Raw genomic sequence first — 16,596 nt, 5'->3', positions numbered from 1 at the left:
GCCGCCATGTGCTTCCCGCCTGAGCCTCCCCCCGGGAAAGGCCGTGCCCTGCCGCCAGCGTCCCTCGGCCCCCGGCCGCTAGCAGCCCTTGGGAAGGCCGCAGCCACCGGGAGGGAGGGGGGGTGACACTCCTTATCCTCTGCAGCCTCCATGAGGAGACGAGCTGGCGCGGTGCCGCGCCACTCCCGAGCGTCTCGGTGGCGAGGGGATCCCGCGTCCCCTTCGGTAGAAGCACACACCGGGAGGAGGCCGGCTGCTGACCAGAGATGGGCTCGGTCCCACCCCGGGGCCGTGGGTTCGCTGGCAAGGCCTGCAGACTGGCCGAGGGGCTCTGGTAGGGAAGGGGGGTCTGGGGCAGCTTACAGTTCCTCAGCACAGGGAAATAACCTGCTTCGGAAAGTGGGGACCGCCCTAAAGATGGGTGTCTCTTCCTGTATTTCTCAAAAACGTTCCGCATTTCTCAGGGTTTTACCCCAAGTCTTGGGGAAAGGCTACAAATTCTTAGGCTCTTCTCTATTTCTGTGTAGGTAAAAGACAAAGGAAGCAACTGAAGACCTGCTTCCTGATGCTCGTGAGAGTCATACAGTTCTGATGCTTCAGGCAGAATAGTTAAAATAAGAATTACCTTATTCTGTGGCTGAGATACTTGATAATGGTGACTTTTATGATACAATAATAATTTATTTCAGAAACCTGCTGTTATTCCTCCGGAACAAAACAGAACAAAAACTATATTGTTTACAATTCAAAGTGAAGGTCTCACATGTCGCTATTCCCATTATACTACCACTTTTTCAGTTTTCAGATTAAGTGGCTATGCTTGTGGGATAGAGAGAACTTGCCATGGTCTGAAGGAAAAGGTTGATTGTATCTTTTTCCTATATGAAGTTGGCAGAACATCCATTTAAAAAGCCACTATGTTAGAGGCTTCGTGTTACTTTAGCAGTGAATACAAGGACAATTTTGACTTTCTTGCCTTAGTTACAGAACAGGTGTTTTGTTTAAGTCACAGACATTAGCAGGGCAAAAAGATGTGTTACCAATTGTTCGTATCTGCCTAGAACTGAGGAGTAAATTAGTGAAGTTTAATGACATGACTTGCTGCCAACCTCTGCTAAGCTGCGCTTCTGACCTCAGTAGTGTCCTCCCATTTTACCAAGCCAGCAGAAAACAATTATTTTTCTGATCCGTTAGTATTGTTAGGTTAGTTGTCTGAACCAGCTTGGAGGCAAGAGTGAGGTTCAAATTGTATTTTTTAGTAGCAGCAAGCCATTACTTGCTCAGTTAGGCTGAAACCTAATCCTAAATTAGGTCAGTTTATCTCATATTTCTAAATCACAGGTTCTTGGCACATTTTCTTGTATACCTGACTCACCCTGAAGTTGGAAAGATAAAACTTTTTCTCTCTTCGTTCATTCAGTTACTGCTGCATCTGCTATTGCCAACATTGTGAAGAGTTCTCTTGGGCCGGTTGGTCTGGATAAGATGTTGGTGGATGATATTGGGGTAAGTAAACTTTTTCTTTAAGAAGTGTCAGGAGGACTTGTATTCCTGTGTAAAAATGCTTCCCCTTAGTGTGCTTCATAGGTCTATTGTGCACATACCTGATTCTGAGAGGGGGTAGGAGGAGAACTATGGTAAAATTGAGCATCAGGTAGGTAATGTATGCTACATCATTTTAGTTTAATCTAGTACTGTAGTTTATGTGGCACAGTTGTCTGCTTTTTACATGTAAGTTCTTGTTACCAGTTACAAGTATTGGTCAAATTCACAGAAATTAATATTACCATTACAGTTAGGCCTTGCGATAGTGTTGAGTTGTATATCCTGGTCTCTACATTAGAACAAAAAATAAGTCAAATAATCCTGTAACAATTTTAAAGCAATATTCCAGATTTCATATTTTAAAATATTTCAAGCGAATTAGGAAAGTTTTCCATTTTACAGGCTTCTGAATAGAATACTGTATTAGAGGGTAGTCGCTGCAATACTGCTAATCCAGTATGTGCAAAACATTTGATGAGTTTCTGTAACGTAAAAAGTTCTCTAATAAAAAGAAAGTGCAGATTCTGCACTGTTAACATTTCTGTGGTTAGAACGGGGCTCATTAACATTTGATTTCTGAAAATTAGGATGTGACCATTACGAATGATGGTGCAACCATTCTGAAGCTGCTAGAAGTGGAGCACCCTGCTGCAAAAGTTCTTTGTGAGCTGGCAGACTTGCAAGACAAAGAAGTTGGTGATGGGACAACCTCAGTGGTACGTAAACAGTTTTACAGGCAGATACACCGAAAGTCAGTGTTTCATTATCACAGTGCAGCTTCTGATTTATCTGCTACAAATTCTGATGCAATGTGAATCAACTATAGCAAATGAAAAACCTTGTGGTGGACTGAATATAAACACTTCTTAAGGTAGGTTACAGAATAAAGCGATTAGACTCGAGTTTTTTTAGAGATGCTAGTTTCCACATGGAGCTGGTACTCTGGAATGGAATTTACTTACTCTGGTTTCATTATTATTTGCTTTTCCTTTCTTGAAAGTTGAGGATAGATTCTGAATTAAAGTTCTTAATTTTTAACAACCAGGAGGAATTAAAGTGTTAGGACTAATAAGGGTGCTGCGTGTTGAAAATCTACCTGAGACTTTTGACAGCGTGGGGGGGGAGTGGGGTCAGGTGGCTTTTACCTGATGTCAGAAATTATTTATAATTCCATGTTACAAGTACTTGTTTCCACTAAGTAGACATTGCACAAATATTTGTGATTCTACTTTCCACTTAGTGGCAACAGGTATTATTTTGCTTGTATGGAATACATTTATTTAGTGCTTGTATTTCAAACAGGTAATTATTGCTGCAGAACTTCTAAAAAATGCAGATGAGCTAGTGAAACAGAAAATTCATCCTACCTCCATTATTGGTGGATACCGACTTGCTTGCAAGTAAGAAACTAATACACTTGAAGTTGCATTTTTTTAAGATACAATAACTGCATGCTTTTTGTTTATTTCTATATTTGTGACTGCGTTAATACAGACTTCTTGGCACAAAGCAGATACAGTGTTTTGGTTTGAGAGTGTATTTTTGGCTTTTTTTTTGTTTGGGTGTTTGGTTTTTTAAAATATATTTTTTTTTTAAATTTCTGTAGTCTCACATAAAAATGTTACTTCACTGTCCGAGAAGGTGAATTGATTTCATCCCTCTCTTCTTTGAGATAACATTGTTAGGGCTGAAAACATGTAAAAAACATGTAAAAAACATGTCTTTGTGCAGGTGGAGTTTTTTACCAGTATTTGTCTTTATTCTACAGGGAAGCAGTTCGCTACATCAATGAAAATCTTATTATTAACACAGATGAGTTGGGCAGGGACTGCCTAATAAATGCTGCTAAAACATCCATGTCCTCTAAAATTATAGGAATGTATCCTTTAACTTCATTGAGTTATTTAAGTGAGAGTGATTGGTTTGAAAGCTTTACTAGCTAGGCTAGTTTCCTTTGTAGCAGTTCTTATGAACCAGGTATAGTATTCAAGCTGTTGTTTTTATAACAGGGGTGTGAAAAACTTTTCACAGGTATTACTATCTGGCATGAGAAAACATGTTCAGACTCTTCCAATTTATTTAAACATGGTTAGGCACATCACAATAGCTTTAACAGTGCATTGGTTCCTTAGCTAGTGAGACGAATCCAGAATTGTGTGAATGGAAGAATGTGTTATAGAAGTTGAGTACCTGGGGAGGGAAACTAGAGGGAAGAAGGTTGCATTTTACTTCAAAGAAAAACCTTTATTTTTAGCCTCTGTGCTCACAAGGGGATGCAGACTGACCACAAGTTAGGTGTTTTTTGGTAAGGAACAAAAGGTGTGTAAAATGCAGGCACGACACTAGCCTGTCTTAATTTTCTTACCAGTGTTTCAGCTTTAAGATTTACTCATTCCTTTAAGTAAATAGTAAAGAAACCTAGCACTTCCATACCTTTTTGGAGTTCTTGTTTGGAAACAGTTCTTGATTCTTAGTTTGGGCACTGTCAGTGACTTCTTTTTTTCTGAAGCAGAACACTAGTTTTCTTCTTCAGTTTTAACCTTAACAGCATTGTAGTGATGGTGATTTCTTTGCTAATATGGTGGTGGATGCTGCACTGGCAGTTAAATACACAGACCAGAAGGGTCAGGCTCGGTATCCAATCAACTCAGTAAATGTTTTGAAGGCACATGGCCGCAGCCAAAAAGAGAGCATACTTGTGAACGGTTACGCTCTGAACTGCGTGGTGGGCTCACAGGGTAAGAACATGCTATGTTTCGTAAAGCTTCTGTGTGAATTCAGTCCCCTTAGTCTTTCTGCATGGATCTTCTTTTTGCATTAGTTGCAAATCATGGGGGTTTTCAATTCCAGAACAGTTAAACAAGAATGCAAAAAACCCTTATCACTTCACTGTGGTTTCTAGGCTAGTAATGATCCACAAAGTGTTGGCAAGTTACTGTAGTTTCTCTAGCTTAGTATCAGCATGGTGAAACCGTGATCTTCTGGAACATAAGCACCTCCCTGTTGAGGAGCCAATATCAGTTTTGTAGGGAACTGTTACACTTAGCAGAGCTGTGTTGTGATTAGGTGACCTAAAGTATGTGAGACTGTTGGGTCAGCTTTTCATGGTCATTCGCGTTTTGGGGGTGGGGTCTGTAGAAAGGTAGCAGAGGTTACAGAAGAGTTTTGGGGTTTTTTTCTCTTTGGAAGTCTTAGCATTTTTCTGTGCTAGGGCAGAACTGGAGGCAGAGGAGCAAACTGAGTAGAAATCTGAAAGTAGCATAAGTTTTAATCTCTAATGCTAACTTCTTGTTCTGTTAACTTGATTTGATAAAAACCTTTTTCTTGTTCTCTCTCATCAGGTATGACCAAAAGAATAGTTAATGCCAAGATTGCATGCCTTGACTTCAGCCTGCAGAAAGCAAAAATGAAGCTTGGTGTTCAGATTGTTATCTCAGACCCTGAGAAGCTGGACCAGATAAGGCAGAGGTGTGTGGAAGCTTGAGTAACTGAGACAGTCGGGTTTCACAGGCTTGTTTTGGTCTCATAAGTTGAGGTGGGTCGATGTCATTTTGGCTAGAGCGCAAGAGGTAAAAATGTTTCAAGTGTTAACGTTTCCCAACAACACAAAATATTAATGGTAAAAGTAAACTTTTCAATTTTGGAGGCAGAGCTAGTATTAAGTCAGTTTTTGAGAAATCCCAAGTATGTTTGTGCAGTGATGCCTTCTTGCAGACCAGGAAACGGGTTGACAGAATGTGGTTGCAGACTTACAACTATATTTTTATAACTTTGACTTTGTCCTTGCAGAGAATCAGATATTACCAAAGAAAGGATCCAGAAGATCTTGGCCACTGGTGCCAATGTTATTCTCACCACTGGAGGCATTGATGATATGTGTCTGAAATACTTCATTGATGCTGGTGCTATGGCAGTACGAAGAGTTGCAAAAAAGGACCTTAAGCGGATTGCTAAGGCATCTGGAGGTATGTCTGTTTTTTTTTTAAGTATTTTAAGTTTTTAAGCTCTTGGTAACTAATTATCAAAACATGGCTTCTTAACATGCAAGCATGCAAGGAGAGGATCAGTAGAGCTGAACCACGCTGGTTAGGTTTTAACTTTACTGTTGCATTTTAAGTGACCATTCTGTCAAAGTAGATGAGTACCCTAAGAGTCGACTGCTGAAGACTTAACAGTGGGGAAAAAAATGCTGCCTTGCACTGGGAAGACTGTCTTATGGAAATGGGAGACAGAATGTGTATTTATTCAGAAGTCTTTATTAAGCACACGTTCATCAGCCACTGTTTGGAGAATTGTGTTAAGTACCTTGTTTACATAGTTCAAGACAAAGGAAGAATTCCTAAATCGCTAAATACATACTGAAAAAAAAATCTGGTCCTATATAAATTTTATCTATAAATTCTTAAATTTGCAAGAAAGCATTTTCATTGTGGTAAAGCACAGGAACTTGTAGCTGTGGAAAAGTAAGTACTGTAAAAAGTTGATCAAACAGAGCAATATTGATGATAAACTGGGGAATACCGAATTGCTACCCAAGAATTAGAAGTGCTATAGAGTTGAAGAAAAAACTATTTAAGCTGCTTTTATTTCCATTTTCAATTTCTGTTCTTCTTTTCTGTATGCCTCTTCTGGGAAGTTGGCAAAGGATGTGCTGGAATTGAATGCTAATTTCACTTTTGTTTGTTTGTTTAAGCAACCATTTGTTCAACTCTTGCGAACCTTGAAGGTGAGGAGAGTTTTGAAGCATTGATGCTGGGACAGGCAGAAGAGGTGATTCAAGAGAAGATCTGTGATGATGAGCTGATTTTAATCAAGAAGTAAGGATTGTTTTTAAAATACACAGTTTTGTGTAAACTTTCTACAAAGTTTGAGATAAAATCGCATTTATTTACTTTCAGTGATGTGAGTAGTTATACACATAGGAAAGAGTATACAAGTCTACTTCCAATTAGAGGTGAAAGGATTTAATTGCTGGAGAACTTACTACAGCATTTGTATCACATTCCTTTACCTGGCTTTTAGCAGTATAGTCACACTAGTAAATCTTGACCTTTGGTAGTGGAAGACAGGTTTACTTTTGCTGGTTTCATTGGATCAGTCAGCGGCTTGGTAGTATGACATGGACCACAAAAGGGTATATTAACTTTCCTAGTGCTTTAATATCCTTTCTCAGTGTTCAACTTCCTGTAGTCTCATTTGTGCGTGAAATATTCTGACCACGGCACTTGTGTGGCAGTTACATGACTGCTTATGCTGGAATATTGGCAGTCATTAGCTCACTTGATGGCTATACAAAAGAGAATTTTTGTAGTATCTAATTACATTTTTCCCTTGTGTGATGAGAAAACATCTTGTCTGTCATACTTTTGTCAAGTAGCTTTCTCTGAAAGACTAAACTCAGACTAGTTTCTTGCATATTAAAAGTTCAGTATTGACTTACTAAGTTACAATGTACATATTCTGCAAGGGCGCATAACAGTGTTATGATTTTCTTTTAAACATTGAAAGAATCTGGCGCAACTGAACTTAGTTTTAGAAAGAAAAACTTGTCAAGAATAGTTTTAATTTATATTCTGTTCAACACAGCTGACTTCTGATGGCTTTTCTCCCTAGTACAAAGGCTCGTACTTCAGCATCAATTATCTTACGAGGAGCTAATGACTTCATGTGTGATGAAATGGAACGATCTATACATGATGCCCTCTGTGTTGTTAAAAGGGTATTGGAATCCAAGTCTGTTGTCCCAGGTGGTGGTGCTGTAGAAGCAGCACTTTCAATATATCTGGAAAATTATGCAACCAGCATGGTAAGTCTTGCCCAAAGAGGTCATGGTGTGCATGTGTTAGGCTAGGGGAATGTGAATTTTTGAGCATCTATTTTCTTCTACTATACATCAGTTCTGTGTTTCACAGAAACCTAATAGTCTTAAAGAGCGTAAGATGCTGCTTTAAAAGGGGGAGGATGCGAATTACTCTTTCTCTGAAATTGGACTAAATGGTTCTTTGGCCTAAAAATAGGTTTTGCATGTGAAAACCCTAACCTACTATTGACAGTCTTGATCACAGCTGTATTTTTCCTCTTTCATTGCAGCAGTTGGTTTAAAAAACATTTTCCTCTTTCTAGGGATCACGTGAACAGCTTGCAATAGCGGAATTTGCAAGATCCCTCTTAATAATTCCAAACACATTGGCAGTAAACGCTGCTCAAGATGCAACTGATCTTGTTGCGAAGTTGAGAGCATTCCATAATGAGGCTCAGGTTAACCCAGATCGCAAAAATCTGAAATGGCAAGTATCTACCTGTAAAGGCTATTAAAAGTGAAGTGGGTTGGTGACTTAGATAGAAAATTGTTCTGCCAGTTTACTGAACTGTGATTTGCATGCAAAAAAAAAAAAAAAGGTCCAGATGCTCACTAAACTCTCTCCTTCAGTCTTGTGTGTGTGTCACTGGGACCTAGTTATAGTTAAACAGCATCCTCCCAACTATATTTCTACTTTTTTTACCTCTCCATCTAACATTACTTCATATAGAATCTTCTTATTTTCAGGATTGGTCTTGACTTGATCAATGGAAAACCTCGTGATAACAAGCAAGCTGGTGTCTTTGAACCAACCATGGTCAAAACTAAGAGTCTAAAGTTCGCGACAGAAGCTGCAATTACTATTCTTCGAATTGATGATCTTATTAAACTGCACCCTGAAACTAAAGAAGAGAGAGGGTGCTATGAGGATGCAGTTCACTCTGGAGCACTTGAAGAATAACTTAGGTTTTATTTATGTTTGTCTAACCTACACTTCCCACTCTTGTAACTAAAATGTTAATAAAACAAGTGATTGAATGCTGCTGCTATTTTCTTGTGAACAAATTAGTTTTTGAAAGTGAGGTTGGTCCTTGCATTGAGCTTTAAGCTCTAGTGTGTGTTAATGCTTTAGCCACTCATCATCTTGTCAAGGGAATGACTGAGTGGCAAAAATAGAGTAAGCTTATTTAATTTTAGGCAAAACAACCATAAGCTCCATGATGAGAAGTTTATTAGTAAGCTGTTTGAAAGCTAGTTAGCACTAGCCCTTCATTCACATTCATTTCTCAATGCACATGGCTATTCCCATTCCTCCTCCTATACAGAGAGCAGCAACACCACGTTTTCCACCTGTTCGTTCCAGGGCATGTAGAAGAGTAACAAGGATGCGGCAACCAGAGGCGCCAAGAGGGTGGCCAAGAGCGATAGCCCCACCATGGATATTTATCTAGAGAAAAAAAAAAAAGCTGTTAGGATTTCTTGTGAAAGGGGCTCCTCTTTACTCTGAAGATAATTAAGGTGATAATTGAGGTAAATCTGGGGAGGTGAGAGTAATACCTGCACTTTTTTACCATCACTGGGAAGAATATAGTGGCAAATGTACTTCAGCAGCAACTTCAAATTCTGAAGTTAATGGTAAGTATGCTCAAATCTACTGTTGATAAAAGTTGCAGCCTTGCCAAGTAGGAAAGGGTGTGCCTGCTACCAAAGCACAGCAACAGCATGGTAGCATAAGGAAATTCCTATGGGCGTTCCCGTCCTTTTTCCTTATGGCAAAGTGATTGAAGAGGACTGTTCTCACCTTCTTGGAATACTACCCAGATGCAGAGAGTGGAACAACAGCCTCAAATATGTTAATTACCTTTTCTAGATTTACTTTCAGTTCTTTTGCTATTGCAAGAGATAGCGATGCAAAGGCTTCATTAATTTCAAACAGGTCAACTTGGTCCAGAGTCCAGTTGGCTTTGGCAATCTGAGAAAATAAATACAAGGCTTTGTCACCTTTTAGGTTTTCCTCAGCACTGGGGGAAGCTTTTCATAAGACTTAAATGGGGTGATTTGAAGACATGGTTTCTAAAAACTTGAACGAAGTGTATTTTTATAGCCAGCGTTGATGGCAGAATGTGGACGACAACAGACAAAATCTCAGTGTCAGCAAAAAGTCAGTACAATGTGCTGTAATGTAACATGCTGGCTGCTCTTAAAAAATCCTAATTTTACACACTTATTTGTGGTGGTGCAATTCGACTCATGGTGGTACCTGAATAGAAGAACAAGTACTGTTTCCACAGATTGAAAGCAAGCTTTTCAGGACATAAGTCCGATTCCATTAGAGATTCTCTTCTTAGCACAGATTTTTACACAGGAAATTGTGAAATTACCGTTAGTGATGGCTGCCAAGTATAATTCATCCAGTCTCTCCTGCCTTTAAAGTTGCCACTCAAAGCTTTTTCACAGGGGCTGTTTTAGAAGATGGTTTTGCTCATGTTCTCACTTGAGGAACTTGGGGTGCAATTGCCTACCTGGGTACAGGCTTAGGCATGTTTCACATATTCACATTTTTACTTCCACTCTGTTTCTAACAGCAATGCTCTCAGCAGCAGGCATGTCTCACAACCAGCCAGACAGACTGGTCCATCCCCACGACTACAGGGCCTCTTCCTAATAGATATTACAGTCAGGATGGAAACCCCTCGCCTTCTGGGAAAAGTCATATATTTAAGATTTACAATGTGGTTGCAGCAGTAAAATGCACTGCCTAGTCCCTCTCTCACTATAAAATGCTGCTAGGAAATTCTGAAGAGAGAAACTTAATCTATGGAGGGTGTGAAGTGTTGGATAACACACACAGTACAAAGTTACACTAAAATGTAGTGTTCCCTTTTTCAGAGTACCTATAAAATCATAGTCCTGTTAACTGCAGCTTGTCTGTTCTACAACTTAAACTAAAAATGTGTATCATGTATCCTTTTACAGCATCCTTGATTTAAAAGAGCAGTTTGAGATCTGACACGAAAAAGCTTCAGCAGTACAGTTGTGATTTTCCCATTAAAAGCCACAGAGCTTGGATGAACTCGCGTTAGGCTTCTACGCTGCCAGGACATCTCAGAGATGAACAAAAGCAGGCCCTTACACAGTATACATAAAACTAAGAAGGAGTCTATCCTGATCAGCTGTCCATCAGCTCTTTTCACGCTCGGTTTCACAGCAGTTCAGCGAATGGGGCTGCCGTGGGCTACACCTATAATGGCAAGCGGTGTGGTAGCACGGGGGCTGCTCCCTCGAGGCACTTTATGTGAGAACCTTGTCCCGGGGACTGAACACAGCGCATCAGTGGGTGCAATAATGGTCTGGCCTGTTCGATGTGGTTCTGCAGTGCAGCTCCTTGTTTAGTTCCATCCGAAAGGAAGCCAATTTGCACACTCTGACATTTTTGCAGGGCAAACTAGAACCCAAAGGGCACCGTCACATTTGCTAATGTAGATAGACTTGCTGGCCCTTCTCTCAGTTGTATTATTACACATACCATCAGGCAGGGAACTGAAGATTAACCTGGCCAGACACAGCATCAGAACCATATCGTGGCAGAACCAAATCATCCCCAAATCACGTTAGTATACACATCCAGGAAATCTGATCTTTAGCTTCATAGGTTTCACAAACCCAACTAGTTTATGCTCTGAACCCCATCAATGCACCTATACATTGATTTTTTTTTTCAAGTAGGCACTAGAAATCTTACATACCCTCTGCTATTTTAAGTCTTGTTTTCGCTTAGTTTATTTTTTCTACTAAGTTGTCCTTAGAATACAGAAAAATCAAGACATGGCCAGAAAATGAAGTGATTACAAGCAAGAGTTTTTAAATAACGGATACACAGATAGATAATTACTTACAGCTTGCCTTATTGCGGAAATGGGCCCTACTCCCATTATAGATGGATCTATACCTGTCTGAGCCCAAGATACAATCTGAGCCAAAGGCGTAAGACCTCTCCTAGCAGCTTCTGATTTCTTCATTACAATTACAGCTGCAGCACCATCGTTCACACCTATGGAATGACAAACAACGTGTATGTATTTGTTGGGTTTTATGGCTTTTACTGTCCCACCTTTTCCTGCTCGCATAAGTTCAGAATCTAGACAAAACCAAAATCGCAAACCTTTTATTGGTTTAGGTCAGTATTGTTCAGCTCAGACAAGTTTGACCTCTGGCACAAACATTTAAAATCGGTAACATATCAATACTGCTGTAAATGTGACACGTTTGTGATTTCTGTTTGCACAGCAGCAGGTGTAAGGATTGAGGCACCCTCTGAAAAAGGAGCACAAAAGATTTATTAGGTAGACTTTGGAAGAGGCAGCATAAGGACCCAAGGAAGAAGTTTCAAAGCTGCCTGGGGCAGGAGTTAGTCCCACAGGAATAGCATTTTCAAATGTGAATTGTTAAGTTTTCCTTTGTCCAGCCCTGCAGCATTAGAATCCACTAGACAGCTAGTTTTAAAAAGAGAGGATGTAGTTCCTATTTGTTCCAGACTATCAAATATTGCTGTTATTGTCCAAAAACTTGTATTGCTTCATAGCAAGCAAACAAAGGACAACTCATCTGTAAATAAATCCTCCACCAGTTATATTCGAGTTCCACCTATGATGCCAAACACATCATAGCCATTTCTTGCAAAATATATTCAGCAGTAACCACACAGCAGGCTAACCTCTGGCGGAGACCCTGCCTTCAGCCGCGAGCAGCTACTGTTCTCTCCTGTTTTGGCTGTAGCCAGAGGGACCAACCTGAAGCGTTAGCTGCTGTCACTGTCCCAGTTCCGTCTGTCAGGAAGCAGGGCTTTAACTTTGCCACTGTTTCCAAGTTGCTCCCATGTCGAGGGTGTTCATCTGTTTTAACTTCTATAGGACCTGCAAAGCAGAGCGTTACACTCACAGGAGGGTCTAACCGCACACACGCGCCTTGAACAGAACGCCGGCACAAACAGCAGGTTGGTCGGGAAGATACGCAGCGTTCCTTTTAACCAACAAGCCATTCTGGTGGTTCCAACTCAGCGCCGTTTAACAAATAGCTCTACAAGTAGATACTTGTAGGAATTTAATTGCAAAGAGTAGTCAAGTGTCATTAAATATTATTATCTACATTGATATCAGGAAAGCCCTTCATCAGTTTGTAACCGCCCTAATGCCAGAACTTTTCCCACAGGGTCAGGTCAATGCAAATGTTGAACAACTGATAGTTGATTTCTGTTTGGAAAATTCAGTTTTTGCATCCACCTCATAAGGAGCTGGGGGAATTATCCTGCTCTAGAAAGAGAGCTTTGGCTCAAGCACCACAATAGGCCTGTTGTATCCCTGACAGACCTACAGAGAAGCATAACTTATAGATGGAACCTGACCTAGTTAGTTACAGGCAACTAACTGAACGAGTAACCCTAATTACTGTCACTGTGGGTTTTACTAGGTGGGCAAGGTTTGCCAGATCAATACGACTGTTTTAGGTTTGGTGCAGAAGGAGCCTAACAAAACAAGGAGTAACGATCTGGGTACCATATCCAAGGCTACGTTAAGTCAGCGGTTTGCCTGGATAGTAATTACATCTCCAGTAAAACAGAGTAGTAGTATTTGTGGAGAGCTACATTTAGATATTCCACACATTCACAGCTTCTCTCTTATTTAAAAAATGACCGCTGAAAGTTGAAAAATAGAGCAACAGGCTCCACGCTTACAGAATAGCTTACATAAAAGGCTGTGTAAGTGGGAAACCATCCAGAGGTTATAGGAGACATGGTAGAAACCAGTTTTTTTTTTCTTTAAAATCAGCTCTCATTATCCATTCACACCTACCTTTTTTAGAAGGTACAAGAACAGGAACAATTTCTTTTGTAAAATAGCCAGCTTTCTGTGCTGCCTCTGCCCTGTTTTGTGACTCTACAGCGAGCTGGTCTTGTTCCCCTCTGCTGACTTGCCACTGACTGGCCACATTTTCAGCTGAAAAAGAAACAAAATGCAAATTGCCATCAGGAAATGCTAAAATTTTAAGTTGTAAAATTGTAAGCACAAAAATAGTCACTAATGTTTGCTGTGGCAAGCAGCTAAGCTTGTTGAACAGTTTTTACTCCAATTCCCTTATTTTGTTTGCTCAGGATTCTCTACTATATTTTCTTTTGAGGATGAAAATTTCTGTGCGGGATCTCCTCCCAGATGTTATATCAAGTTAAATACAAATGCAAACACGCTTTCTAGTGTATTGCTTCTCTGGATTACTATGCTCAGATCTCTCTACAGCTACTTCAGAGGAGGGAACAGCTCTGAAGTTACAGGGCCGGACAAACCAGCTGGCTGAATATCCCATCCAGGGTGCAATAACCTGCAGCTGCAGAACCACCTGTATCCCTAGTACACTTTACGTAATTCTCTCCCGCTGGAAATTTGTGCTGCTGAATGCTCCAGCTACATTGTTTTGTTTATTTTTCCTGAAAATTAAATTAAACTGCTCAAATGTGAAAGAGATGCAGTGAGATCAGCTCAGACAGGGAAAAAAAATTCAAATCACAAAACCAGTAGCTTTACAAACAGAGCAGAAAATGCCTTCAATGCCCTTCAATATTAGGGATTTATTTCTTTTTCACGACTACAACTTAAAAACAGCGTGAAACACCTTAACCGAAACATCAGATTCCTGAAATTTCATGTCAGTGAATTCTCCCCCTCTCGCCAGTTAACCATTTTGTTTTCTGGACGGTCACCACTTACCTGTTATACCCATATGATACTGATAAAAAGCATCTGTAAGGCCATCCAGGATTATAGTGTCCTGCAAAGAAGCCTCTCCCATTTTCACCCCACCTCGCATGTGAATGACATGAGGAGCCTGCAAGAAGGCATTTCGAAAGGAGTCAGATGGTTTATATCTCCAGTGCACAGAACAGCCAGACAGCTGAAGAGACAGACCCCTGCCTTGCAGCTGCAGGTTGTGACCCCAAATCCCGGCAGCCTCCCCAGCCGTACACTCTGAGTCCACCAGCTGGCGTGGTCCATGCATTTTCCCAGCAGCGCATCACCAAGCAGCCAGTGTTTTAACTCCACAGATCAAACCAGTCATCCCTGGGGCCACGTGGCCGTGGGTTCCTCATCCTACCAGTCTGCTCCAGGGGGTTCCCAACTGCACCCCACTGTCAGGGAACGCCAACGCCGCTCTCAGCACGGGCAGCTAGCGAGCCCCGGCAGAAGAGGCCACCCCCTGCTTAGGCACTGGCTCACTGGCCCAGCACCATTCCTCCCTACAACCTCGGGATGGACAACGTGAAATTAAAGTGCTTCGCTTCCTTTCCAGGCTCAAGTTGCTTGGTGAACAATAATGTTTCCAGTCATTCCCTCTTCGGGCTTCTAGCATCAAAGAAAGCCTGTCTATTGCCAGCTGTCACAAGCAAGTCATTCACCACAACATGGCTGGATGGAAATGAAAATGGAATTTTAAATCTGGCGTGTGTTTGCATGGCATCTTTTCAGCAGCTACAGTACCATTTTTTTGGGGTTTTTTTTTTTTTTTTAAAGTGCTACTGAAGTCAGTTGTTGCATGTGTAAATTCATTCCCAAGTGCAGAAACCAAAGCTACTTTCAGTCTGCCTCTAGCACTTTAGCCTAGAAATACTACAGGGTTTCGACATAATTGTTTGCTCCCAGTAAGTCAGCACAATGTGAGTGCAATCCTTTGCTTTACCTTGCTCATACTTTCCATGCCTCCTGCGACCACGATGCTGGAGTCTCCCGTCAGGATGGACTGAGCAGCCAGAACTACAGCTTTCAAACCGGACCCACAGATCATCTGGCAGCTCCAGGCAGGTACAGAGTATGGGATTCCCGCAGCGACACTTGCCTGCCGGACAGGGTTCTGGCCAGCACCTGGAGGAACAGGCAGCATTTTCCCTTTGTTTGTTCTTAAAAAAAAAAAAAAAAATTGGCCTTGCCACTTTTCACAACAGGTACCCCGATTCCACCAAAATTTACAGCTCGCTCCTATTTTCAGTTGGTAGATAGAGAAGCTCCCCCCCTCTCATGTTGGGGATCAATAAAATGCCTGCAAGATCAGGGACTTGCTATTGGTAATTTTATATCTGCAACTGTACTTTTGACGGCAGATCAGATGAAACAGCAACTTCAAATTAGCACTAGCCTGTTGTACATGTGTAAGATAAGAGCTCATTTAAATTGCTGCTCGCCCAAGGGTTTCTTTTTGACATCTTCTGTACATTACCAGCAGACAACTTTCCCTAAAAGTTCCTATGGAAACCAAAAGCACAATTATGAAAGGACAGTCCCGAAAGCTTCCATTCTTTGTTGTAATCCTGATGGAGAGAATAGGAGCACTATATTCAAAAAAATAATTCTTCATCTGCATCTCCCCAGGCCAAAGTGATGCCAGCTTTTTGTATGCAAAAAAAAGGATAAGGAGAGCGCATCATTCTGAGAGCTAAAAATATACAGGAATCTGGATCAGCTTTAAGTAAGACAAAAATATTTATTTCCTTTATTTTCTTCCTCCACCTTTAAAAAACAAACCTGCCCTATGACTCTGCTGATTATACATTGCCCTGGAAAAAGCAGGGGAGCGTTCAAAACAAATGCCTATCAGCTGCGTTTTCACTAAATGAAAATCTTTGTCTCCAAGCAAGGGGCATCACAGATCTCACAGGTCGGTCCTGCAGATAAACACAAAGGCAGGCCTCGCTCTTAACATCTCGGAGTTGTTCCTACTTATGATGTTAAAGTTACAAGAGGAGACACTGATGTGAGAGAAGGGATGCTGTAACACAGAAAAGAAACTGACCTGCACACACACACTGCGAGCTACTTTGGGGATTTAAAAAACCCACACTAACTCCCCCCCCCACCACATCCTTTACCAACACCCAGCAACGGGTTGGTCATCCAGAGCCTACAGAGAAGCGGCCACGATGCCGCTCAAGCTCTTTGTTAAGGACCCCTGTTCTTAACAGCGAGGAGAAACGCTCCGGGACATGAGAACGTTCTGCCCAGGGATGCTCTGGATGCCCCATCCCTGGAGGGGTTCCAGGCCAGGCTGGATGAGGCTTTGAGCAACCTGGGCTAGTGGGAGGTGTCACTGCCCATGGCAGGGGGTGGCACTCCATGATCTCTAAGGTCCCTTGCAGCCCAAACCATCCTGTGATTCCACGAGACCAGAGCTGTGCCAAGGGGCAGCTGAGGGACCCCGCCCGGCGCCCCCGG

The 16,596-nt window shown here is 41.4% G+C and overlaps 2 protein-coding genes across 2 annotated transcripts; one reads left to right on the top strand and one right to left on the bottom strand.

Moving 5' to 3' along the window:
* The first annotated feature begins 150 nt into the window (after positions 1-150).
* TCP1 (t-complex 1) lies at positions 151-8,394 on the top strand. Its single transcript, XM_010085208.1, has 12 exons — positions 151-334; positions 1,421-1,506; positions 2,133-2,261; positions 2,848-2,945; positions 3,314-3,424; positions 4,102-4,283; positions 4,887-5,013; positions 5,335-5,510; positions 6,239-6,362; positions 7,159-7,351; positions 7,669-7,832; positions 8,093-8,394. The coding sequence occupies exons 1-12, from the start codon at positions 151-153 to the stop codon at positions 8,304-8,306; spliced, it is 1,788 nt and encodes a 595-aa protein (XP_010083510.1). The 3' UTR covers positions 8,307-8,394.
* Positions 8,395-8,565: 171 nt separating this feature from the next.
* Positions 8,566-15,271, bottom strand: ACAT2 (acetyl-CoA acetyltransferase 2). Its single transcript, XM_010085207.1, has 7 exons — positions 15,071-15,271; positions 14,104-14,221; positions 13,195-13,338; positions 12,136-12,258; positions 11,242-11,396; positions 9,207-9,317; positions 8,566-8,792 (listed from the first exon to the last, which is right to left on the bottom strand). Exons 1-7 carry the CDS (start codon positions 15,269-15,271, stop codon positions 8,625-8,627), a joined length of 1,020 nt encoding a protein of 339 aa, XP_010083509.1. The 3' UTR covers positions 8,566-8,624.
* Positions 15,272-16,596: the final 1,325 nt, after the last annotated feature.

This window comes from Pterocles gutturalis, unplaced genomic scaffold, assembly GCF_000699245.1.
Source record: "Pterocles gutturalis isolate BGI_N339 unplaced genomic scaffold, ASM69924v1 scaffold41435, whole genome shotgun sequence".
In the NCBI taxonomy this organism is placed as follows: domain Eukaryota; kingdom Metazoa; phylum Chordata; class Aves; order Pterocliformes; family Pteroclidae; genus Pterocles; species Pterocles gutturalis.
The sequence above is the reverse complement of the archived record's forward strand: the minus strand, read 5'-3'. Positions and strand labels throughout refer to the sequence as shown.